This window comes from Entelurus aequoreus, linkage group LG14 (genome assembly GCF_033978785.1).
Source record: "Entelurus aequoreus isolate RoL-2023_Sb linkage group LG14, RoL_Eaeq_v1.1, whole genome shotgun sequence".
Lineage (NCBI taxonomy): Eukaryota > Metazoa > Chordata > Actinopteri > Syngnathiformes > Syngnathidae > Entelurus > Entelurus aequoreus.
Window position 1 is genome coordinate 39,876,690 of NC_084744.1, and position 27,386 is coordinate 39,904,075.

The 27,386-nt window shown below is 44.6% G+C and overlaps 2 protein-coding genes across 7 annotated transcripts in view; both read left to right on the top strand.

Annotated features, from left to right (window-relative positions):
* Positions 1 to 27,386, top strand: part of myo3b (myosin IIIB) — a 290,744-nt gene that overhangs the window by 224,758 nt on the left and 38,600 nt on the right. For 4 of the 6 annotated variants that reach the window (XM_062069877.1, XM_062069874.1, XM_062069879.1 and 1 more), the window contains 3 exons: positions 18,418 to 18,518; positions 18,901 to 18,947; positions 19,274 to 19,877. In XM_062069877.1, the coding sequence (XP_061925861.1) occupies positions 18,418 to 18,518; positions 18,901 to 18,947; positions 19,274 to 19,412 (287 nt within the window). In that variant the 3' untranslated portion in view covers positions 19,413 to 19,877. Of the gene's footprint in view, positions 1 to 18,417; positions 18,519 to 18,900; positions 18,948 to 19,273; positions 19,878 to 27,386 lie in introns of those variants that run through there. The other 2 variants (XM_062069876.1, XM_062069875.1) reach the window with 1 other exon arrangement.
* LOC133664885 (glutamate decarboxylase 1-like) overlaps positions 1 to 27,386 on the top strand; it is a 354,813-nt gene that overhangs the window by 181,517 nt on the left and 145,910 nt on the right. The window lies entirely within an intron of this gene.

Sequence of the window (27,386 nt, forward strand, 5' to 3'; positions counted from 1 at the left end):
AAGCTACTTTCGTAGCCACAGCTGCCCTGGGGTAGACTGACGGAAGGTTAATGAACAATGGAGACTGCAAAGAAGAAAGCTGTAGGTGGGATTGGTGTATTAGCGGCTGGCTGCAGCAACGCAACCAGGAGGACTTTGACTTGGATAGCAGACGCGCTATCCGACGCTAGCCGCCGACCGCACGGATGATCGGGTGAAGTCCTTCGTCGATCGCTGGAACGCAGGTGAGCACGGGTGTTGATGAGCAGATGAGGGCTGGCTGGCGTAGGTGGATAGCTAATGTTTTTAGCATAGCTCTGTGAGGTACAATTGCTAAGTTAGCTTCAATGGCGTCTTTAGCAACAGTATTGTTAAGCTTCACCAGGCTGGGAAGCATTAACCGTGTAGTTACAGGTCCATGGTTTAAAGGCCTACTGAAATGATTTTTTTTCATTTAAACGGGAATAGCAGATCCATTCTATGTGTCATACTTGATCATTTCGCGATATTGCCATATTTTTGCTGAAAGGATTTAGTAGAGAAAATCGACGATAAAGTTCGCAACTTTTGCTCGCTGATAAAAAAAAGCCTTGCCTGTACCGGAAGTAGCGTGACGTCACATGAGCTAGGATTCCTCACAATTCCCCGTTGTTTACAATGGAGCGAGAGAGATTCGGACCGAGAAAGTGATGATTACCCCATTAATTTGAGCGAGGATGAAAGATTCGTTGATGAGGAACGTTACAGTGAATGACTTGAGAGGCAGCGATGGACGTATCTTTTTTCGCTCTGACCGTAACTTAGGTACAAGCTGGCTCATTGGATTCCACACTCTCCTTTTTCTATTGTAGATCACAGATTTGTATTTTAAACCACCTCGGATACTATATCCTCTTGAAAATGAGAGTCGAGAACGCGAAATGGACATTCAGTGCCTTTTATCTCCACGACAATACATCGGCGAAATGCTTTAGCTACAAGCTAACGTGATAGCATCTTGCTTTAACTGCATATAGAAACAAAAGAAATAAACCCCTGACTGGAAGTATAGATAGAAAATCAACAATACTATTAAACCGTGGACATGTAAATACACGGTTAATGCTTTCCAGGCTGGCGAAGCTTAACAATGCTGTGCTAACGACGCCATTGAAGCTAACTTAGCAATCGGACTGCACAGAGCTATGCTAAAAACATTAGCTCTCCACCTACGCCAGCCAGCCCTCATTTGCTCATCAACACCCGTGCTCACCTGCGTTCCAGCGATCGGCAGAAGGACGAAGGACTTCACCCGATGCGTTTGGCGGCCCGGAGACGTAGGAAGTCAAGGTGAAGTCGGCGGCTAGCGCGGCTAGCGCGGCTAGCGCTCCAACAAAGTCCTCCTGGTTGTGTTGCTGTAGTCCGCTGCTAATACACTGATCCCACCTACAACTGTCTTCTTTGCAGCCTTCATTGTTCATTAAAAAAATTGCAAAAGATGTCCAGAATACTGTGGAATTATGAAATGAAAACAGAGCTTTTTGTATAGGATTCTACGGGGTACCATAACTTCCGTTACTCGGACTTCGTCACGCGCATACGTCATCATACCGCGATGTTTCAGCCGGATATTTCCCGGGAATTTTAAAATGTCACTTTATAAGTTAACCCGGCCGTATTGGCTTGTGTTGCAATGTTAAGATTTCATCATTGATATATAAACTATCAGACTGCGTGGTCGGTAGTAGTGGCTTTCAGTAGGCCTTTAATAGTATTGTTGATTTTCTGTCTATCCTTCCAGTCAGGGGTTTATTTCTTTTGTTTCTATCTGCAGTTAAGCACGATGCTATCACGTTAGCTCCGTAGCTAAAGAGCTTCACCGATGTATTGTCGTGGAGATAAAAGTCACTGTGAATGTCCATTTCGCGTTCTCGACTCTCATTTTCAAGAGGATATAGTATCCGAGGTGGTTTAAAATACAAATCCGTGATCCACAATAGAAAAAGAAGAGAGTGTGGAATCCAATGAGCCTGCTTGTACCTAAGTTACGGTCAGAGCGAAAAAAGATGCGTCCTGCACTGCACTCTAGTCCTTCACTCTCACGTTCCTCATCCACGAATCTTTCATCCTGGCTCAAATTAATGGGGTAATTGTCGCTTTCTCGGTCCGAATCGCTCTCTCTGCTGGTGTAAACAATGGGGAAATGTGAGGAGCCTTTCAACCTGCGACGTCACGCTACTTCCTGTACAGGCAAGGCTTTTTTTACCAGCGACCAAAAGTTGCGAACTTTATCGTCGATGTTCTCTACTAAGTCCTTTCAGCAAAAATACGGCAATATCGCGAAATGATCAAGTATGACACATAGAATGGATCTGCTATCCCCGTTTAAATAAAAAAAAAATCATTTCAGTAGGCCTTTAAACTGCAAGTAAAAGGTGATTTTTTTTCTCGTGCCTTGTCCTCTGCCGGGTGCGTCTGTCTGCGGCCTGCTGCTGGCCTTTGTGGGCGGCGCAGTGGGCCAGGCTCTGGGGTTCCTGTCGCTGTCCGGCTTGGCTGCGTGGGGGCGGTGGTCGCTGGTTCCCTGGGCACCACACCTACTGTTTGTGGGATGGGCTCTCGGGGAGGCTGGGGCCGTACTCTGGCTCCCGCACACACTGGGAGTCAAATGTATTGTACATGCAAATTCACATATACTCACATGCATACATACACACATACATAGGTACCTACGCTCCCACATACATATACAAATAAATACAGTACATATTTACACACTCAAAGTTTGTACATCCACACGCACGCTCATTATACAAACATACTGTATACACATACTGTACATATACATTCACTGTAAAAACATACATATACACATACTGTACATATACACTCACTGTACAAACACACACATACACATACTGTACATATACATTCACTGTACAAACACACATATATACATACTGTACATATACATTCACTGTACAAATACACATACTGTATACACATACTGTACATATACATTCACTGTACAAGCACACATACACATACTGTACATATACAAGTACATATACACACATACACTCATGCACATAATCACGTTTCATCAAACATATATTAACGTTGTTGCCCTATGGTAAACTGGGTATAACACATGGCACACTGAAAAAGCTTATCCTATTGTTACTATAACAATCTACAAGGTCAATGTAGGTTGCTTCTCTTTCTTCCCCTCCATTTTTCTGCATTCTTTCGTATCTCAAGTTATCATTACGTATATGTATTGTTGCATTTGAACAATTGTATTGTTGATAATAAAGGTAAAGTATTGGTATTGTTTATTATCAATAGCACTATTTCTATTGGTATTCATATTGCTCCATTTTTAGTGTAATAATGCTCATTGTCATTTCTGTATTATTTTGTATTTTGGCTAACTGCTTATTTGCTATTACTTTTACCATCATATTTGTACATGTCGTATTTGCTGATGTTGCTCTGTTGTTGTTGTTGTTGTTGTTGTTGTGTTTGCTGTTGTTGTTTTTGTCTCTCTGTCTAATCCCCCTCTTGTCCCCACAATTCCCCCCTCTGTCTTCCTTTTTTTTCTCTTTCTATCCCCTCCTGCTCCGGCCCGGCTGCACCAAATGATAATATAAATACATTTAATAAAGTCAAAATACAAATAAGGCAACAAGAGAAGTATCCTACACTTCTCTTTTGTAAAGTAAATCTGAACAGCCGATATGGGCATCTACATCAACTATATGATTTGCCTGAGAAGCTGGGCAGGACATTATTTAAAAAATAAAAAAAAAAGGTGATTTTTATCAGACCCCAATGTAAACGGGCACAGGCCTCAATGTGGCGTCACTTGCACACACGCACCTCCATAAAGTGAAAACAAAGGAAGTTGACCGGGTCACTACTACTACAAAATAAAATCAAAGTTGCAGAACCTTAAATTTTTCTATTTTTAACGTAAAAGTAAATGAAAGTAATACAACGTATGAATGGATGTATATAGTGTAATATATTTGGGAGTGTTGTAATCTTTTAATGGCTGTTAAGTAGAGGAGACACGGACATCAGCGTGGATCTACGTGAGCTTTATTTTTCATTTCACATGTCAGCAAATACGCCACAGCGTCGATTCCGGTCCTTCAACAATCGCTATCTCTTCGGAATCAAAGTATCTCATATATATAAAAAAATATATATATATACATATAGCCTAATATTTGCGCACTATTGACAAGTGATGCACTGAAAATTCAGTCGTCTTAAATAGACTTTTCTCACTGAAATCATCGGCTGCCCCCTCCCCTCCCTGAAGGATTTACACAACTCCCGTTGCCTCAACAGAGCAAAAAACATGACCAATGACCGCACACACTGTTGTGTCACACATTCCTGGTCCCTCCCCTGCACGCCATCTAAGGGCAAGGGCCGGGCGTCTCTCTCAGCCTGCTGCAGCCAGCACAGGTGTGGCTGGTTCCAATCAGCCCAGCTGCTCCACATCCCAGCCATCAGAGAGCAGCCTACATAAACCGCTGAGAGCCGGCGCCCGACGCTTGAACGTTGACTCCTGTGGTCAGTATAGACAGCATTTAGAATTACAGTTATCTAGTAGTATTCTGTGAGTTAGTTAAAGGAGAACTTGGTGCTCGTTTGTTCCATGTTGATTCTGTTTTCTGCTTCGTTCCAGGCTCCCTCCTCCACAAACCCAGTGTCTCCCACGCCTCGCCGCCTCCCCGGGATCCCTCCGCTCCTCCGTAAAGTTTCATTAAACTCTGTTATACTTTATTACTGCCTCCGTTGTCTTTGTCCTTGAGGGTCCCTGGTACATTTGGTTCAACAGCTCTGGTCGAGCCTAACAGAACGTTCAAGCCAAAATGAACCAAACCGGGTCCTCAGGGACAGAGGGACAGAAGAACCCTGAATTACGAGAGCTTGTGTTTGGCCAGGCCACACAACTGTCCACTTTGCATGAAGAATTGAACAAAGCTTTTCCCACTGTTCAATCCCAAATTGCTGTGCTTGAGAAGACTTCACAAACTACTGTTGGTAATGTGGCTGCTCTGTCTGGCCAAGTGAATGACATTTCTGGAGTCTTGCTCGGCATACAGAAGACCCTGGAGGTCCTTACAGCACATGTTTCAGCTGAATCTAACTCTGCTTCAAGTTCTTCAAACCAGCCTGTTAACCCCGTCCTCCCCAGCACACAGCAGCCTCAGTCTGAGCCTGGCTTAGTCAGTCCTAGGCCATTTAATGGTGATTTTGGTCATTGCAGGGGCTTCCTGGCACAGTGTGAGTTACTTTTTACTCATCAGCCATCCAAATATACTTCTGATGGTTCGAAGATTGCTCTCATCATGTCCCTCCTGGTCGACGACGCTCTTAATTGGGCTATTGCAGCAGTAGAGAACAACCCTGTCTTTGCCACTAACTACTCTCAGTTTAAGAGTGAGTTTCAAGCTGTGTTTAACCACCCTACTGACGGACAAGATGCTTCCAGCCGTTTGCTAGTTATTCGCCAAGGGTCACGTTCTGTGGCTCAGTATACTTTGGAGTTCCGGATCCTTGCTGCTGAAAGCCAGTGGAACGACCACGCCCTTCTTAGTGTCTACCGCAAGGGGCTGAGTGATTCTATTAAAGATCTTTTGGTCCGTGACAGCCCACAGACTCTTAATGAGCTCATATCCCTGGCCCTTAAGATGGGAACACGACTTCAGGAGCGCCATGCGGACCGAGCCCAACGAAGCTCTCCTCCTCCTGGGTCCAGTCGCTTTGCTTCAGTGACCCGCACTTCACCATCTCCTCGCTCCACTCCACAACCTCGACTGCTTATGCTCCCCCCTGCTCCCTCTTCACCCGGGCCTGCCGAGCCCATGGAGATCGGCCGGTCCCGGCTGACACTAGCTGAGAGGGAACAAAGGCTCACCAACCAGCTGTGTCTTTACTGTGGTGAGCCAGGACATTTCATCAAGGTCTGCCCGATCCGCCCAAAAGACCCAGCTCGCCGGTAGGGGCTATACTGGTGAGCCAAACAACTCTTCCCCAGCCCAAGAATCATTCCAACCGACTTTTCCCTGCAACCTTGACCTGGAATGAAGAGACACTGTCTGTTAGTGCCCTCATTGACTCCGGTGCAGACGAGTGCCTCATGGACATCTCTTTGGCTCACCAGGCGGGCATTCCTTTAGTTCCTTTAGATCGCACACTGTCTCCCCAGGCGATCGACGGACACTCCATGGGAACTATATCCTTTTCCACAGAACCCCTCACACTCACTCTGTCTGGAAATCACTCTGAAACCATCCGCTTTTTTGTTCTACACGCCCCAACAGCGCCCCTGGTGTTGGGTAGACCTTGGTTGGAGAGGCATGAACCTCACATCTCCTGGGCCTCTGGTCGTATTTTGGGCTGGAGCACCGCATGCCATGCAACCTGTCTGCGCTCCGCCCTGTCCCCTTCAATCAGACCCAAACCCATGTCCTCTCCCCCCGACATCACTGGTGTTCCACCTGTTTATCATGACCTTGCCTTGGTATTCAGTAAGGATAAAGCACTCTCACTTCCTCCGCACCGACCCTATGATATTGGCATTGACCTCCTGCCTGGGGCTCCCTATCCTAAGTCGCATCTCTACAACATCTCCCTACCAGAGAAGGAGTCGATGCACAACTACATTGCGGAGTCCCTGCTCTCTGGCATCATCAGGCCGTCGTCCTCGCCTCTGGGGGCAGGCTTCTTCTTTGTAGACAAGAAGGATGGTGGTCTGAGACCTTGCATTGACTATCGTGGTCTCAATGACATCACAGTGAAGAATAAGTATCCACTTCCCCTTATTAGTTCCACTCTTGAGCCACTCACTCATGCCCGAGTGTTCACTAAGCTTGATCTCCGCAATGCCTACCACCTAGTTCGGATCAGAGACGGTGACGAGTGGAAGACGGCCTTCAACACCCACCTTGGCCATTTTGAGTACCTTGTGATGCCTTTTGGGCTTTCCAATGCCCCGGCGGTGTTTCAAGCCCTCGTGAATGATGTGCTACGAGATATGCTAAACATCTTTGTGGTGGTGTATTTGGATGACATCCTTATCTTCTCCAGGTCTGTGGAGGAACACCACCAGCATGTCCGCCTTGTTCTCCAGCGGTTGTTGGAGAACCGCCTGTTCGTCAAGGCTGAGAAGTGTGTCTTCCACTCTGACTCTGTGACATACCTTGGCAATGTTGTGGAAGCTGGACAGATGCGTGCGGATCCTGCCAAGGTCAAAGCCGTGGAGGAGTGGCCACGTCCTACTAACCGGACTCAGCTCAGACGATTCCTGGGTTTCGCCGGTTTTCTACGCCGGTTTATCAAGGGTTACAGTCAGATCGCTGCCCCCCTTAATGCTCTAACCTCCGTTTCGCGTCCTTTTTCCTGGACGTCTCGAGCCGAGACAGCCTTTTCCAAGCTCAAGAGTCTGTTCTCCACAGCACCCGTGCTAATCCACCCTGACTCGACAAGACAGTTCATTGTCGAGGTGGACGCTTCTGACACAGGCATCGGAGCCGTCCTTTCCCAGAGGTCCGAAGAGGATCAGAAGATTCATCCGTGCGCCTATTTCTCCAGGAGCTACGACCCCGCAGAGAGGAACTACGACGTGGGAAACAAGGAGCTGTTGGCGGTCCACGACGCTCTGAAGGAATGGAGACACTGGTTGGAGGGAGCGAAGCTGCCGTTCATCGTGTGGTCAGACCACAAGAATCTGACCTACTTGAAGACGGCGAAGAGGCTTAACTCCAGGCAGGCCCGCTGGGCCTTATTCTTCAGCCGGTTTGATTTCACCCTCACCTACCGCCCAGGTTCCAAGAACGTCAGAGCGGACGCTCTCTCTCGTCAGTTCTCTAACGAAGATCCTGCTGTCCAGGAGGAATCGGATTCCGACACCATCCTGCCCCCTGCCCGGGTGGTAGGTGTAGTCACGTGGGCCATCGACGCTGTGGTGAGGCAGGCCTTAGAGAACCAGCCCGACCCTGGCAACGGCCCTCAGAACAGACAGTTTGTTCCTGATGCCGTCCGTACACCGGTATTGGAGTGGGGGCACTCCAGCCGTGTTGCCTGTCACCCTGGAGAGCGCAGGACAGCTTCGTTCATTGCTCAGAGGTTCTGGTGGCCAACCCTCAAGAAGGATGTCAGGGAATTTGTGGCCGCCTGCACCGTCTGCGCCCGTAGTAAGGCTTCACACAGGCCTCCTGCAGGCCTGCTACAACCCCTTCCTATTCCGAGTCGGCCTTGGTCTCACATAGGTATGGACTTCGTTACTGGGCTTCCTGTGTCCCAGGGCTGTGACACCATTCTGACGGTGGTCGACCGATTCTCTAAAGCAGTTCATTTTGTCCCTCTCCCCAAACTCCCGTCTGCTGCTGAGACGGCTGACCTCCTAACCCTCCATGTTGTCCGCCCCCACGGCATTCCTTCGGACATCGTGTCAGACCGTGGTCCCCAGTTCATCTCCAAGGTGTGGAAGGCCTTTTGCAAGGGTATTGGAGCCACGGCCAGCCTCTCCTCTGGATACCATCCACAATCCAATGGGCAGACGGAGCGCGCTAACCAGACAGTTGAGGAGACTCTTCGCTGTGTTGCCTCCAGCAACCCCTCTTCTTGGGCTAAGTACTTACCCTGGGTGGAATATTCCCTCAACACCATGGAGAGCTCTGCCACCGGCATGTCACCCTTTCAATGCTCGCTGGGTTACCAACCCCCTCTGTTTCCCGAACAGGAAGTGGAGGTAGCAGTTCCCTCCACCGAAGCCCACCTCCGCCGGTGTCGACGCATCTGGGAGGCTGCCCGCGCTGCGTTACTCCGTGCCTCTGCACGTACCCAGCGTGGTGCCAACCGCCGGAGGGTGCGTGCACCTGACTATCAGCCTGGTCAGAAGGTCTGGCTATTGGCCCGGGACCTGCCCCTGCAGACGTCCCAGACTTCAACCCGCAAGTTGGATCCTCGTTATGTCGGACCCTACACTGTGGACAGTGTTATCAACCCCGTTGCAGTTCGTCTGAATCTCCCTCCTGCTCTTAAGGTTCACCCGGTGTTCCACGTGTCCCAGATTAAGGCCGTGACCACTAGTGCCTTGTCTCCCCCTACCTCCGCCCCTCCACCCCCCCGAGTCCTGGCTGGTGGTGATCCTGTTTGGACGGTTCGGAAGCTGCTCGCCGTCCGCCGCCGTGGGAAAGGATTCCAGTACCTGGTGGACTGGGAGGGCTTCGGCCCTGAAGACCGTAGCTGGGTTCCCCGTTCCTACCTGGCTGACCCCTCCCTGCTGGACGATTTCTATCGGGACAATCCAGGTGCCCTAGGACAGTCGTCCGGTGCCTCCCCTAAGGGGGGGGGTACTGTTGTGTCACACATTCCTGGTCCCTCCCCTGCACGCCATCTAAGGGCAAGGGCCGGGCGTCTCTCTCAGCCTGCTGCAGCCAGCACAGGTGTGGCTGGTTCCAATCAGCCCAGCTGCTCCACATCCCAGCCATCAGAGAGCAGCCTACATAAACCGCTGAGAGCCGGCGCCCGACGCTTGAACGTTGACTCCTGTGGTCAGTATAGACAGCATTTAGAATTACAGTTATCTAGTAGTATTCTGTGAGTTAGTTAAAGGAGAACTTGGTGCTCGTTTGTTCCATGTTGATTCTGTTTTCTGCTTCGTTCCAGGCTCCCTCCTCCACAAACCCAGTGTCTCCCACGCCTCGCCGCCTCCCCGGGATCCCTCCGCTCCTCCGTAAAGTTTCATTAAACTCTGTTATACTTTATTACTGCCTCCGTTGTCTTTGTCCTTGAGGGTCCCTGGTACATTTGGTTCAACAGCTCTGGTCGAGCCTAACACACACCCTGGCTTCCACCTGTTCCACCTGCTACCATGGGGCAGGCGCTACAGGTGCATCAGAGCCAGAACAAACAGGCTCAGAGACAGCTTCTTTCCCACAGCTGTCACCATCCTGAACTCAAACTTATAATAAATGATTCACCCCTATACAATATCCTACCCTAAGACCCTACTGTGCAATATTATCCTTCGAGTGCAATACGTCCGACACTGATTGTTATTTATTACTCCGGTACTCTTGTTTTGTTCTGTATAGTGTACAGTGTTTTGTATATTGTACAGGATTGCTTATTGTTTTTATTAGATAGTAGTCTGTTTATTTCAATTCTTATTTTTTATCTTTATTACTTCTTGTGTGATTTCTTTTTATTCCATATTTGTTTCCACTACCGCACCTTAAGTTGGAGTCCTTAATCTCGTTATATGCAAATATAATGACAATAAAGTCCATTCTATTCTATTCTGAAAGCGGATGTTGTGATGAAGTATCCACTTCCACTGGCGCACACAAGTTAAAGTTAAGTTAAAGTTAAGTTAAAGTTTGAGTAACGTAGCTCGCCCAAAGCTGACAAAAAAGTAACATTCAGGTTGCATTGCACTTAGACTGAAGTCACATTTGCAAAGATCAGATTCCAATGGGATGCAGGACTAAATCCTGATGTGGCCTGACTCTGATTTGAAGCACTTCGGAGCATTTAGACTGGCAAAAAAAAAAGTCACACCTGTGTCACTTGAGGACAAAAAAATCAGATTTGGTGTGCAGCGTAAACAAGGCTTTTGTTACCAGCAATGTTTGGCCTCACGTTACCTGCGACGGTATAAAAAAACCAGGGCAAAGTTGTTGTTTTTTTTGTAGAAAAGTGGGTAGTACTGTTTGGACCACTGTATTTATTTAAATTAATCTGGTTTTATGATACTGGCATCCTTTCTAGCAGATATTTGTAGACTTCACAACTTAAAAACAGCAATATTCAAGTGTAGGGTTGTACGGTATACCGGTACTAGTACAGTATTGTGGTACTAATGAATCAAAAACGCTACTATACTCTGTTTGAAAAGTTTGTCATGTCGTGACATTGCTGGTTTTACGAGCAGAGGAGCATGTTGGTCAGCGCACACACACAGAGTACTTACAAGCAGACACAGTGTGTAGACAGAAAAGGGAGAATGGACGCATTTTGGTGTAAAAAGTAAAGATAAAGGTGAAGTTATAACACTGAAACACCCTCAGGAAGAGGTGCTTTAAGACATGGCTAGCTAGCTAGCGGCTAACATCCATCCGCAGTGTTTTAGCTAGATCTAAATCACTAATCCTGGCCTCCATGGTGACAAAATAAAGTATGTTTCTTACAAGTACCATTATCACTGCAGGACGAGGAATAGCTAAACATGCTAGCGCGCCTGAATGTACACAAACGCCATGGGTGGATCTACACTTGACATCCACTGTAATGATACCAAGTACAATAGTGTCGATACTAGTATGATTACATCAATATTTTTTATCATCACAAAATCTTTTAATTTTTTTAAATTCATATTATGTTTATAAAGTCAGTAAATATGTCTTTGGACACATGAGGACTTAAATTATGACCAATGTATGATCCTGTAACTACTTGGTATCGGATCGATACTTAAATGTGTGGTATCATCCAAAACTAATGTAAGGTATCCAAGAAGAGGAGAATACGTGATTATTACATTTTAACAGGAGTGTAGATAGAACATGTTAAAAGAGAAAATAAGCAGATATTAACAGTAAATGAACAAGTGGATTAATAATCCATTTTTACAGTTTGTTCCTTAATAATGTGTACAAAATAATAGGTAGATAAATGACACAATATGTTACTGCATACGTCAGCAGACTAATTAGGAGTCTTTGTTTGTTTACTTACTACTAAAAGACAAGTTGTCTAGTATGTTCACTATTTTATTTAATGACTAAATTGCAATAATAAACATATGTTTCATGTACCCTAAGATTTTTTGTTCAAATAAAGACAATAATGCCATTTTTTGTGGTCGCCTTTATTTAGAAAAGTATCAAAAAGTATCGAAATACATTTTGGTACCGGTACCAAAATATTGGTATCGGCACAACCCAATTCAAGTGTTTTTCCTGGCCAGTTGTTGACTGTTATTGTGTGGCTGTCAGACTGCATATCCAGTCATTCAGGTACTAAAAAAGAGAAGGTTTGCACCTCGTCAAACTATCAGAGAAAGGATGTTCCGTTCGAGTGAGCTGACGGGAACATTTTGGCCGTTTACAATGCGTGACTTCAGTAAACCTGCGCTGTATTAAACACAATTTAAAAAAGCAAGTGGAAGGATGGTAGGATGGTAGGTAGAAAGGAAGCGGGGTCCGGGAGTCTCTTTGATGTACAGGACTGAGATGTGATGAGGTGGGTTCCGAGGGAGTACAAAGTAGAGTTAAGATGGGAAAAGCAAATTCAGCTTTAGTCAAGGTAGAGAGCGGCCGAGCTGTGATGAAGAAATGTCAGCAGAGAAGATGAAACGTTATCTGCTATTAAATATGAATGCATTATTGCTAAAGTATCCAGCTTTCACAGCTTTTGTAACCTATAAATGCAAGGTGTGCTCCAGTGGCAGGATGCACAAATAATACACTGTCTGCTTTTTACACAACTTTTTGTGGAGCGATCGTGGATAATGGATCATGGATCATGGATGAGGAGCTGTCTTCGAAGAACTTTCTCATTATTACATCTTTAAGCCAGCTTTAATAAGCATATTTGTGCATTTTGCATGTGTTTGGCCTTCGTGCAAAGAAGACATAGGATCCATAAAAACAATGTAGATGTTTTGGAAGACTTGCTGCTATAAATGTAGAATAGAATAGAATGGACTTTATTGTCATTATATTAGCATATAACGAGATTAAGGACTCCAACTTAAAGACCTACTGAAAGCCACTACTACCGACCACGCAGTCTGATAGTTTACATATCAATGATGAAATCTTAACATTGCAACACATGCCAATACGGCCGGGTTAACTTATAAAGTGCAATTTTAAATTTCCCGGAAAACTTCCGGTTGAAAACGTCTATGTATGATGACGTATGCGCGTGACGTCAATGGTTGAAACGGAAGTATTCGGACACATTGTATCCCAATACAAACAGCTCTGTTTTCATCGCAAAATTCCACAGTATTCTGGACATCTGTGTTGGTGAATCTTTTGCAATTTGTTTAATGAACAATGGAGACTGCAAAGAAGAAAGCTGTAGGTGGGATCGGTGTATTAGCGGCTGGCTGCAGCAACACCACCAGGAGGACTTTGAGTAGGATAGCAGACGCGCTATCCGACGCTAGCCGCCGACCGCACGGATGATCGGGTAAAGTCCTTCGTCGCACCGTCGATCGCTGGAACGCAGGTGAGCATGGGTGTTGATGAGCAGATGAGGGCTGGCTGGCGTAGGTGGATAGCTAATGTTTTTAGCATAGCTTTGTGAGGTCCCGTTGCTAAGTTAGCTTCAATGGCGTCGTTAGCAACAGCATTGTTAACCTTCGCCAGGCTGGAAAGCATTAACCGTGTGGTTACAGGTCCAGTGTTTGGTAGTATTGTTGATCTTCTGTCCATCCTTCCAGTCAGGGGTTTATTTATTTTGTTTCTATCTGCATTTAAGCAAGATGCTATCACGTTATCTCCGTAGCTAAAGTGCTTCTCGACTCTTATTTTCAAGAGGATATAGTATCCGAGGTGGTTTAAAACACAAATCCGTGATCCACAATAGAAAAAGGAGAAAGTGTGGAATCCAATGAGCCAGCTTGTACTTAAGTTACGGTCAGAGCGAAAAAAGATACATCCTGCACTGCACTCTAGTCCTTCACTCTCACGTTCCTCATCCACAAATCTTTCATCCTCGCTCAAATTAATGGGGTAATCGTCGCTTTCTCGGTCCGAATCGCTCTCGCTGCTGGTGTAAACAATGGGGAAATGTGAGGAGCCCTTCAACCTGCGACGTCACGCTACGTCCGGTACAGGCAAGGCTTTTTTTTATCAGCGACCAAAAGTTGCGAACTTTATCGTCGATGTTCTCTACTAAATCCTTTCAGCAAAAATATGGCAATATCGCAAAATGACCAAGTATGACACATAGAATGGATCTGCTATCCCCGTTTAAATAAGAAAATGTCATTTCAGTAGGCCTTTAAGGTGCGGTAGTGGGACCAAATATGAAATAAAAATAAATTACACAAGAAGTAATAAAGATACAAAATAAGAATTGAAATAAACAGACTACTATCCAATAAAAATAATAAGCAATCCTGTACTGTATAGCTCAGTTGGTAGAGTGGCCGTGCCATCAACCTGAGGGTTGCAGGTTCGATCCCCGCTTCCGCCATCCTAGTCACTGCTGTTGTGTCCTTGGGCAAGACACTTTACCCACCTGCTCTCAGTGCCACCCACACTGGTTTAAATGTAACTTAGATATTGGGGTTTCACTATGTAAAGCGCTTTGAGTCACTAGAGAAAAGCGCTATATAAATATAATTCACTTAACAATTCACTTCACTGTACAATATACAAAAAAATATGCAAAATACTGTATAATATACAGAACAATATACAAAATACTGTACAATATACAGAACAAAACAAGAGTACCGGAGTAATAAAGTAATGACAATCAGTGTCGGACGTATTGCACTCGAAGGGTAATATTGCACAGTAGGGTATTAGGGTAGGATATTGTATAGGGGTGAATCATTTATTATAAGTTTGAGTTCAGGATGGGGACAGCTCTGGGAAAGAAGCGGTCTCTGAACCTGTTTGTTCTGGCTCTGATGCACCTGTAGCGCCTACCCCATGGTAGCAGGGGGAACAGGTGGAAGCCAGGGTGTGTGCTGTCCTCGGTCATGTTTTTTGCTCTGTTGAGGCAACGGGAGTTGTGTGAATCCTAACGTAACGCAGATAGATGTGTTGAAAGATTTATCATCATTAAACAAATGCTCAATAAGCCAGTTGGTTGCTAAGACCCGCCCATTTACCTGATTTGCTTAAAGGCAGACATGTTTTTAAACCAAAATTGCTCAAATTTGACAAATGTTGTGCTTGTTAGTCCCTTAAAGCTGTGAACCGTAGTAATTCAACTAAACATCCTAAAGTGGGTGTTTAGTAGAGATCATTGAGCTATGTAAGAAATTTCAAGTCAATTCATCTTATGAGGGCAAACATTTGGGGTTAATAACATAAGTATCTCAGTATATCTACATGTTTTGCCAACTCTTCTCTCTTTTGTGTGCATGCAGCTGACACTAACAGATCATGTACAGCAGAAAAAGTTAGTGCTGCAAAGGGTTCTGGGTATTTGTTCTGTTGTGTTTATGTTGTGTTACGGTGCGGATGTTCTCCCGAAATGTGTTTGTCATTCTTGTTTGGTGTGGATTCACATTGTGGCCCATATTTCTGACAGTGTTAAAGTTGTTTATACGCCCTCCCTCAGTGTAACCCGTATCGCTGTTGATCAAGTATGCGTTGCATTCACGTGTGTGTTCATACAGAAGCCGCACATATCTTGTGACTGGGCCGGCACGTTGTTAGAATGGATGAAAAGCGGACGTGACGACAGCTCGTAGAGGACGTTAAAGGCAGTGCCTTTAAGGCACGCCCCCAAGACTGTGGTCCGGGTGGACTACGAGATATAATGACTGATGAACACCTTCATTCGATAATGAAGGTTGCCTCAGCTCAAAGCCTGAGCCCCAACATTAATGAACTAGCATCCCAGAAAAGATGCCAGGTATCTGGCTTGGGCACATCAGATTAGATCAGTGTGTTGCAAACTGAGCAGTTTAAAGTCCTGAATGGTTGGTTTATTCATTGTTATTTTATTTTCAAATTTATTAGCCTGTGGAAAAAGTTAATGTTGATATTTACCTCAGAAGGCTGCAAATAGAAAAGAGGCATTCAATTTTTATTTTCCCTCCGGGTACTCCGGCTTCCTCCCACCTCCAAAGACATGCACCTGGGGATAAGTTGATTGGCAACACTAAATTGGCCCTAGTGTGTGAATGTGAGTGTGAATGTTGTCTGTCTATCTGTGTTGGCCCTGTGATGAGGTGGCAACTTGTCCAGGGTGTACCCCGCCTTCCGCCCGATTGTAGCTGAGATAGGCTCCAGCGCCCCCCGCGACCCCAAAAGGGAATAAGCGGTAGAAAATGGATGGATGTATTTGATATGCCATTGATATTTTTTAATTATTATTATTATTATTTGAAACTCGATTTTGCATGTCACTATAAAGTTATATAAACTTTGCTTGTTCAATATTCAATGCAAAACTTGTTTGGGTCCCTATTTAAAGGTTAATTTGTTCAACCTTGACCTTTGTTCAGTTTTAAATTTTGGCACACTCTGTATTTGAGTTTGACACCCCTGCTGTACAGTAATAAATTAACTTACAAACTCAACTGGTTCCACGACCGAGGTTGTTACTCAAAACACTCATATTTCAAATCAGCGCCGCCCATTGAAATGAACTGACATTAATTCAATATGTGGTTGCACCCCTCAAAACACCAACATTTTAATATGCCTTTCAAAAAGAACATTTAAGACAATAATATTTTTTTTCAAAACAACTGCAGTACTTTTATAAATAATGTAATACTGTTGTACAGCTTTTATAGTTGAGAGCAGAATTCTGCAAATGTTTTTCCTTCTCCATTATATAACAATAGGAACTGTTATTGTTGCTAATGTTGCACACTAACGTCTTTTAGTGACGGACCCGACGTCAGAGTTGACAGCAATCTGTGTCTGTGTACCGAGGGTAATACTTGATCGTGTGGTTTGCAGAGTCAAGAGACGGCATCGGCAGCTTCTCCATATTTTCATGGATAAATGTCCGTTGTTTTGAAGTTTTTGGCTGCAAGCTTTAGCATGAAATGATTAACGTGGACCCCGACTTAAATAAGTTGAAAAACTTATTCGGGTGTTACCATTTAGTGGTCAATTTTACGGAATATGTACTGTACTGTGCAATCTACTAATAAAAGTCTCAATCAATCAATCAATCAAAGCTTGGTGTGATGTGGACTGACGTTGCTGCAGAACATGTTTTTAATGGTTCATAGTGTCATCTTCTTGCCGTTCTCCTCGCTTTCTCACTTCCGATGGTTGGAGAACAGGATTGTGTTGATCTCAGCAGTTGGCATCTCAAAACCGTAAATTGAGGTACCACTCTAATCTTGCATTGTTATCAAGTGATGGATATACTGCTACAGTGATACCTTGGTTTTCGTTAGTAATTTGTGACAAAAGGTCAGACTAAAACCAAACCTACTCTGTGGCCTAGTGGTTAGAGCAGGCCTGGGCAATTATTTTGACTCGAGGGCCACATTTAGAGAGAAAAATGTGTCTGGGGGCCGGCGTATCTATTTTTAGGAACACTAATACAAAGCCTCGCAATAATGTCTGAATGAAAGCTAAAAACGTTATGACACACCGCCTTTAAAAAAGGAATGGATTGTTTTATTTTTTTTAACTGAATGAGACAGCCAGAATGTACGTGAAAATAAAGAATATGGGATTTACAATATTAACTATGAAGGATAAAACACTGAATATTGACAACATATGAACGTCACACCCCCTCTCCGTCCACATATTTTACAATCAAGCGAACAAAACAAAATGCAACAAACGGTGAAATATGAACACGAAGGGTAAAAATAAACCCAGCTACAATCTGATATATGTGATATATCACTAAGCTTTAGAACTTTGTTGTAAAAATATCCTTCCACGTCTGTCCCTGACACCCACATTTCAGACTCTGGAAACACTCTGTGGAAACACTCCCCACCCACACTGCTTGGTGCCTCATCTGAGCTGCTGTGACCTAGATGACCATAGTAACTAATTAGATGACCATAATAACTAATTAGACGACCATAGTAACTAGTATATCATGCAAAAGCGCAGATATACTAGTATATCTGCGCTTGTGCATGATATACTAGTTACTTTGTATAGTTGAAGACTTACGGTCATTATAAAACATCACTGCACATCATAATGGCAGCTACACTTTACATCTTAAACATCTAAAATAATGATTTGGGAATGTCCGGCGGGCCAGATTGAAAAGCTTAACGGGCCTCATGTCAACCCTATTGTGCGAATGAGTGTGAATGAGTTTTTGGGTTGGTGCACTAATTGTAAGTGTATCTTGTGTTTTTTATGTTGATTTAATAAAAATTCAAATTAAAAATAAAACAATTTAAAAAAAATTTTTTTATTTATTTCTTGTGCGGCCCGGTACCAACCTATCCACGAACCGGTACCGGGCCGCGGCCCGATGGTTGGGGACCACTGGCTTGAATCACCAAAAATTATTCCCGGGCGTGGCCACCGCTGCTGCTCACTGCGTCCCTCACCTCCCAGGGGGTGGAACAAGGAGAGGACAAATTTCACCACACCTTGTGTGTGTGTGTGTGACAATCATTGGTACTTTTAACTTTTAACTTCAATCTGTGGTCGCTCTCATATTGATGTTTATTGGATTTTTTTTTTTTTTCTAATACTCAATTGGACTCGCCCTCCTCTTTCTCTGTTGCAGGTCCAGTGATGAAGGTCCACCAGAGGACTCCTCGCCGGCGGGGCCAGCAACCCAAGCTGCTGAACAGCCCTGAAGACAGCCTGTACTACAACCAGCTAAACGTGAGTTCAAAAGTGTCCATAAAGGCCTTTGTCTGACTTTGGTTCCACATGATAATACAATTAAAGCTACCTGTGCCAGAGCCTGGAGCGCCCCACCCCCCAACGTCTGTGTGCCTCTTGTCTTGAACATGTGCTTATGCTCTTTATCTGTTGCTTTCATGTCAGGATGTCTGCCTTCACGGTGAATAATTGATGCGGTTTATCAAAGCTGAGCAAGATGCATGCTTCATCAGACTCACTTGAGCGCTTTGATCAGGGAAAAAAATTATGCTGTGACTTCTGATATTATCAGCATCTGCTCGCATTCAACACAAAATCACTTTGAATTAAAAATTAATGACTCTCTCATCTTTTGACTGTGTGCTCTCGGCCCTTTCCTCAGAGAACTCTGGATTACCAAGGGAGCAAGAGGAAGCCCAGAAAACTTGGGTAAATAACTGCTTTCCTCACCCGTAGCAGCTCTAAACAGAGCAGGCCTTTTGTGGAATAGTGAGATCCACACATGGAGATGATGTCTTGCAATGTAAATGGACAGCCTGAAGTAACACGCCACTTTCTTATGAGCATCACTCCACCATCCATGCATGTTCATTTTAATTGTTGAAGCTCTGACTTGAATGTGTACTATAAATGACACGCCGGCTCACATCTGACTGAGTAAGAGCTTGTCGGAACGTCTTAAGTTTCTCCCTTTTTTCCACCCCCTCCGCGTGATGACAGCTGGCTATAACTGCAAACTTCTCGCCCCCTTGCAGTCAAATCAAAGTACTGGACGGAGAGGACGAGTACTACAAATTACTTTCAAGGGCCGAGTCCATCCCTGAAGAAGAGTACGAGAGCTCAGCCCCCCGCCCGCCCGTTCTAGGGGCTTCTCTTCTCGCCAGCCAGAGATGAGCCTTAACGTCACGTCAGCCGGTAAGACAGACACTCCAAAGAATATCCTCCCTGTTGGATGTTGCCGTGGTATGTGGAGTCAGCCCTGCAGAGGAGATGCCCTCGCTTTTTAATCCTCTCTCCTCACAAAGAGTCGGCAGGGATGACTCACTTACTGCTCGTGTAGCTCTTGTTCAAAATGTCTTTTTGGGAAATAAATTCAACGACAGGCAAATACTACAGAACATTTGTGACATTACTCTTTATTATAGTTTTCATAATGAAACATGTTTGTGATTAAAGGAGACCTATGATGATTTGCATCTACATTTAAATGGGATCTGCACTTTTTATTTATTAATTTTGCTTATGGTTCAGAATCCTTATGAGAGACAAGAAGACAAAAGGTTTTTTTTTGCAGTCTAACATGTAAAAATGTCTCATTCTAGGTAGCTAGCAGTGCAGCTAATGGGAGCAATCAATTCTACCTCTAAATCTGAAAATGTGCGCGCATCCGCCTTTGTAGTCCGTGGCAACAACGCAGTCGATAATCTTCTTCTTTTTCTCGATCTTCTTGTTATGTGACATTCATCCTCCACTGTTGTAATTTCTAATATAAAGTAGTGTAAAGTTCTTACTTATATCTGTCAGTAAACTCACCATGAAAGCACTAAAACATACCAGTGTAGTGAGTTTACATTATTCACCCAAGGAACTTTAGTTATTAGAGAGTTCTGGTCGGGACACAGTTCGGGTGTTGTTGTTGCACTAGTGAGCCACAGATGAGGAGATGCTGCTCCGTTATTGATTGAAGTAAAGTCTGAATGTCATTAAAACATCTTTTGACACTTCTTCCACTCCCGTCCTTGCACGCTACACCGCTACAACAAAGATGACGGGGAGAAGACGCTGTCCAAGTGGAGGCACGTAAATAATTACCTCCCTGCTTGGCACTCAGCATCAAGGGTTGGAATTGGGGGTTAAATCACCAAAATGATTCCCGGGCGCGGCACCGCTGCTGCCCACTGCTCCCCTTACCTCCCAGGAGGTGAACAAGGAGATGGGTCAAATGCAGAGGACAAATTTCACCACACCTAGTGTGTGTGACAATCATTGGTACTTTAACTTTAACTTTAACTTAAGAGCGCCCACAAAACGGTGCATCCTGAAGAGACTGTCAGAAAGTGACTTGAAGATGATGTGTAAAACATCATCTATGCAACATTTTCAGCAAAGAACCACCATTACATGTTATGTAGACCACAAGGAAGTCTTTTACGTTTAGGAAATAATCATAATAATATGACCCCTTTAATGCGCCCTAAAATTTGGCGCACTTTTTGTATGAAAAAAGACCCTACTAGAGCCGCTGACAAATGTCATTTTAGGCCAAACAACACGAAAACAAACAATATTGATAGAACATCATAGTTTTGGCGTTTAAATGTTTTTGTAAGTACCCATGTAAACTGCCTTAGGTCTGTTTTGTATTGTTCATCTTTGTTCCTGAGAGGGGATTACTGAGTCAAAACAATGCACACATAACTTATGATTGTGCTGTAATGTTTCAAATGTACTTGGCTAATGCCACAAGAAGGTTCAGTTCTTTTAAGGCCAAAAGGGGACGACCTCAATGTATTCAAATTAAGTTTGATAAGGAAGGGACCTAATTCTTCTGATCCTCAGGACATTTTTTCCCAATACACTAAACACAAATCTGATTGCAACTTTAGGATGTTTTGCCTAATCACCACACATTTTGCTGCACACCTTTAGTGTACAGACATACACATATCTATAAAGTTTGGGTAAGATCTGTAAAAAAACAACGCTTAGGGGGTGCCACAGATGTCATTTACAGTTCTGTGAACAAATATATTGGACATCCCATCAGTAAATATGCTTCTATTGATGTTTTGTGACATTGAGCACTGAACAATAGAAAAAAGTGACAAGTAAGGATTTCCTAAGAGAAAACTACTACTACTTGATTGTTTTCTTCAAAGTCGTCCATGTTCAACATAAGGCCTCCAACTCAGTGGTGTACAAAGCTTTGGGTCAGCCGTCAGAACCGAAGACAAATCCTTGCAAAACCCAAAACACGTTTTTCTCTGAGCTTTCAGTATCAGAGAAGCTTTGCAGTCTCACAGACAGAACCAGAGCTCACTCTAAATTCCATCCTAAATACTGGAATTTCCTTTTAAGATGCGCGTCGGAAATTTGGGGCTGGCGAGTTGATTTTCGGATCTTTTTTTTTTTCCTCATTCAATTTGCATATCATTTACTGTATCTCCCTGTGTTGACACCCGGGGGCCTGAGAGGAGATTTTAATCTTAATAGGAAGAGTAGGGTGGTATGACTGAAGATCTCATCTGGCTTATATTCGGAGGGGGAAACATTAGAGCTCTGCCTAGATAGTGATGTGCTTCACTTTGCTTCACGGGACTCTTGGCGGCTTTAATGTGGCCTGTGGCCATCATCCAGACTCACTTTAAGTGGCCTATGGCCATCATCCAGACTCACTTTAAGTGGCCTGTGGCCATCATCCAGACTCACTTTAAGTGGCCTGTGGCCATCATCCAGACTCACTTTAAGTGGCCTGTGGCCATCATCCAGACTCACTTTAAGTGGCCTGTGGACATCATCCAGACTCACTTTAAGTGGCCTGTGGCCATTTTCCAGACTCACTTTAAGTGGCCTGTGGACATCATCCAGACTCACTTTAAGTGGCCTGTGGCCATCATCCAGACTCACTTTAAGTGGCCTGTGGCCATCATCCAGACTCACTTTAAGTGGCCTGTGGACATCATCCAGACTCACTTTAAGTGGCCTGTGGCCATCATCCAGACTCACTTTAAGTGGCCTGTGGACATCATCCAGACTCACTTTAAGTGGCCTGTGGCCATCATCCAGACTCACTTTAAGTGGCCTGTGGCCATCATCCAGACTCACTTTAAGTGGCCTGTGGCCATCATCCAGACTCACTTTAATTGGCCTGTGGCCATCATCCAGACTCACTTTAAGTGGCCTGTGGCCATCATCCAGACTCACTTTAAGTGGCCTGTGGCCATCATCCAGACTCACTTTAAAATGGCCTGTGGCCATCATCCAGACTCACTTTAAGTGGCCTGTGGCCATCATCCAGACTCACTTTAAGTGGCCTTTGGCCATCATCCAGACTCACTTTAAGTGGCCTGTGGCCATCATCCAGACTCACGTTAAGTGGCCATCATCCAGACTCACGTTAAGTGGCCATCATCCAGACTCACTTTAAGTGGCCTGTGGACATCATCCAGACTCACTTATGTGGCCTGTGGCCATCATCCAGACTCACTTTAAGTGACCTGTGGCCATCATCCAGACTCACTTTAAGTGGCCTGTGGACATCATCCAGACTCACTTTAAACTGGCCTGTGGCCATCATCCAGACTCACTTTATGTGGCCTGTGGCCATCATCCAGACTCACTTTAAATTGGCCTGTGGCCATCATCCAGACTCACTTTAAATTGGCCTGTGGCCATCATCCAGACTCACTTTAAGTGGCCTGTGGCCATCATCCAGACTCACTTTAAGTGGCCTGTGGCCATCATCCAGACTCACTTTAAATGGCCTGTGGACATCATCCAGACTTACTTTAAGTTGCCTGTGGACATCATCCAGACTCACTTTAAGTGGCCTGTGGCCATCATCCAGACTCACTTTAAATTGGCCTGGGCCATCATCCAGACTCACTTTAAGTGGCCTGTGGACATCATCCAGACTCACTTTAAGTGGCCTGTGGCCATCATCCAGACTCACTTTAAGTGGCCTGTGGCCATCATCCAAACTCACTTTAAGTGGACTGTGGCCATCATCCAGACTCACTTTAATTGGCCTGTGGCCATCATCCAGACTCACTTTAAGTGGCCTGTGGCCATCATCCAGACTCACTTTAATTGGCCTTTGGCCATCATCCAGACTCACTTTAAGTGGCCTGTGGCCATCATTCAGACTCACTTTAAAATGGCCTGTGGCCATCATCCAGACTCACTTTACGTGGCCTGTGGCCATCATCCAGACTCACGTTAAGTGGCCATCATCCAGACTCACTTTAAGTGGCCTGTGGACATCATCCAGACTCACTTTAAGTGGCCTGTGGCCATCATCCAGAGTCACTTTAAAATGGCCTGTGGCCATCATCCAGACTCACTTTAAGTGGCCTGTGGCCATCATCCAGACTCACGTTAAGTGGCCATCATCCAGACTCACTTTAAGTGGCCTGTGGACATCATCCAGACTCACTTTAAGTGGCCTGTGGCCATCATCCAGACTCACTTATGTGGCCTGTGGCCATCATCCAGACTCACTTTAAGTGACCTGTGGCCATCATCCAGACTCACTTTAAGTGGCCTGTGGACATCATCCAGACTCACTTTAAACTGGCCTGTGGCCATCATCCAGACTCACTTTATGTGGCCTGTGGCCATCATCCAGACTCACTTTAAATTGGCCTGTGGCCATCATCCAGACTCACTTTAAGTGGCCTGTGGCCATCATCCAGACTCACTTTAAGTGGCCTGTGGCCATCATCCAGACTCACTTTAAATGGCCTGTGGACATCATCCAGACTCACTTTAAGTGGCCTGTGGCCATCATCCAGACTCACTTTCAATTGGCCTGGGCCATCATCCAGACTCACTTTAAGTGGCCTTTGGCCATCATCCAGACTCACTTTAAGTGGCCTGTGGCCGTCATCCAGACTCACTTTAAGTGGCCTGTGGCCATCATCCAGACTCACTTTAAGTGGCCTGTGGCCATCATCCAAACTCACTTTAAGTGGACTGTGGCCATCATCCAGACTCACTTTAATTGGCCTGTGGCCATCATCCAGACTCACTTTAAATTGGCCTGGGCCATCATCCAGACTCACTTTAAGTGGCCTGTGGACATCATCCAGACTCACTTTAAGTGGCCTGTGGCCATCATCCAGACTCACTTTAAGTGGCCTGTGGCCATCATCCAAACTCACTTTAAGTGGACTGTGGCCATCATCCAGACTCACTTTAATTGGCCTGTGGCCATCATCCAGACTCACTTTAAGTGGCCTGTGGCCATCATCCAGACTCACTTTAATTGGCCTGTGGCCATCATCCAGACTCACTTTAAGTGGCCTGTGGCCATCATCCAGACTCACTTTAAAATGGCCTGTGGCCATCATCCAGACTCACTTTACGTGGCCTGTGGCCATCATCCAGACTCACGTTAAGTGGCCATCATCCAGACTCACTTTAAGTGGCCTGTGGACATCATCCAGACTCACTTTAAGTGGCCTGTGGCCATCATCCAGAGTCACTTTAAAATGGCCTGTGGCCATCATCCAGACTCACTTTAAGTGGCCTGTGGCCATCATCCAGACTCACGTTAAGTGGCCATCATCCAGACTCACTTTAAGTGGCCTGTGGACATCATCCAGACTCACTTTAAGTGGCCTGTGGCCATCATCCAGACTCACTTATGTGGCCTGTGGCCATCATCCAGACTCACTTTAAGTGACCTGTGGCCATCATCCAGACTCACTTTAAGTGGCCTGTGGACATCATCCAGACTCACTTTAAACTGGCCTGTGGCCATCATCCAGACTCACTTTATGTGGCCTGTGGCCATCATCCAGACTCACTTTAAATTGGCCTGTGGCCATCATCCAGACTCACTTTAAGTGGCCTGTGGCCATCATCCAGACTCACTTTAAGTGGCCTGTGGCCATCATCCAGACTCACTTTAAATGGCCTGTGGACATCATCCAGACTCACTTTAAGTGGCCTGTGGCCATCATCCAGACTCACTTTCAATTGGCCTGGGCCATCATCCAGACTCACTTTAAGTGGCCTTTGGCCATCATCCAGACTCACTTTAAGTGGCCTGTGGCCGTCATCCAGACTCACTTTAAATGGCCTGTGGCCATCATCCAGACTCACTTTATGTGGCCTGTGGCCATCATCCAGACTCACTTCTGACTACTATGGAGGTCCAATACACTTCTAACCTTCGCATACTGTACCTTGCCTCCTTTTTTGTCTTTTATCAATTATCAACATTTTCTATTCATCAGCTTTTTAACAAAATTTATTTTTTATCGTGTTCTGTTTGTGTTGTGTTGTGTTTGCTCGGTTCTCGTATTATCTTTTAACCTGCCCATTGTATAGCACTTTGGCTACCCCTGTGGTAAATTTTAAATGTGCTTTATAAATAAAGTTGATTTGATTTGATTTGGTTTGAAAATAATATGTGTTCTAAATGCAAAGGGTTTGAAATGTGATAAGGCCTAATGGACTAAACGGTATTTTGGTAAATATTGCATCTGAAGATTTAACTTCACACATTTGTTTGGCTTTTTCATTTTTGGGCTGTTTTATGTTTCTTTGTGATGCTAACACACACACAGGTGTTTCTTTGTGATGCTAACACACACAGGTGTTTCTTTGTGATACTAACACACACACAGGTGTTGGTGTGTTAGCTAAAAGGAAACCTGTAATGATGACCATAGAACTTTGTCCTGGCCGCTTTGTACAATAATAATAAAGTGACAATAAATGGACATCTATAATCAATTTCTGAATCAGCTGTTTTTAATGCTAATGTGAGGAGATGTACCTCCCAGGTACACATGCTATCCCTCCCTTGGCATGTTGTGTTGCACTTCCTTTTAAATTTATGTCAGTTAAGAATATCATGATGCTGGATTATTGACGGGCCTTCAGCCTCCCTCTCTTCCCTTTTTCCTTCCCTCTCTCTCTCTCTTTCAGTCACTTTATTCAAGGGTGAGTAATTTATTTTATTAAGTTGTAATATTTTAACAGTATAACAGTGAATAATGCTTAGAACAAAGCCTTTTATGGGAAAATTGGTTTTGAAATATGAATAAATCAGAACTCAACCAACATCCTGGAACATATTTTGTCTGACTGGAGGTTTTTTGATTCAACCATCCCCAGATGGAGTCACTCACTGGCTGTGAGCAACACAGGCATGACTTTGGATTAGAGATCCTTATTGGTTTCCTTACAAATATCAGATATGCCAATATTTACAATCCAAAGAAGAAACTTGGAAAAATATTCCGGACCAAGGGCGTACTGAACCAACAACCTTGTTGCTCTGTGGAGCTCGGCACAGTTTTGATGAGGTCATCACTTGGTCACATGACCACACATATTGAGCAATATCATTAATTTGGGCGAAATCCAGGCAATACCTTTTCCGATATCCATCCATCCCATCCATTTTCTACCGCTTGTCCCTTTTGGGGTGGCGGGGGGAGCTGGACCCTATCTCAGCTGCATTCGGGCGGAGGGCAGGGTACACCCTGGACAAGTACTCCACCTCATCGCATTTTACATTAATATCACTCAATAATATCAGACATCCCTACTTAGTGATATGATTTAGTAAGTTCTATGACTATGAGCTTTTTGGAAGATTTCATAACTTACCGTATTTTTTGGACTATAAGGCGCACTTAAAATCCTTTCATTTTCGCAAAACTCGACAGTGCACCTTATAACCCGGTGCGCCTAATGTACGGCATAGTTCTGGTTGTGCTTAGCGACCTTAAAGCAATTTTATTTGGTACATGATGTAATGATAAGTGTGACCAGTAGATGGCAGTCACACATAAGAGATACGTGTAGACTGCAATATGACTCAAGTAAACACCACAAAAATTGTACATGTTCCATTAAAAATCTAGAATATTACACACGGCGCTTAAAAATCTATCAAAATGTTTTAGTAAGACTTTGGTAAGCTATGAAGCCACACCACTTGAAGGATTGTACTGTGCTTCAACATAGGAGTATTATTATGGTGTGTGTATAAGGTAAGACATTATCTGGCGTTTTGATTCGCAATATTATGCAAAAGCAACTTTTCTTACCTTCTGGTACCTGCTGATCTGTATTTGAGATCTGCATGGGTCCTGAAAATTTGCACGCGTCCGCCTTTATAGTCCGTGG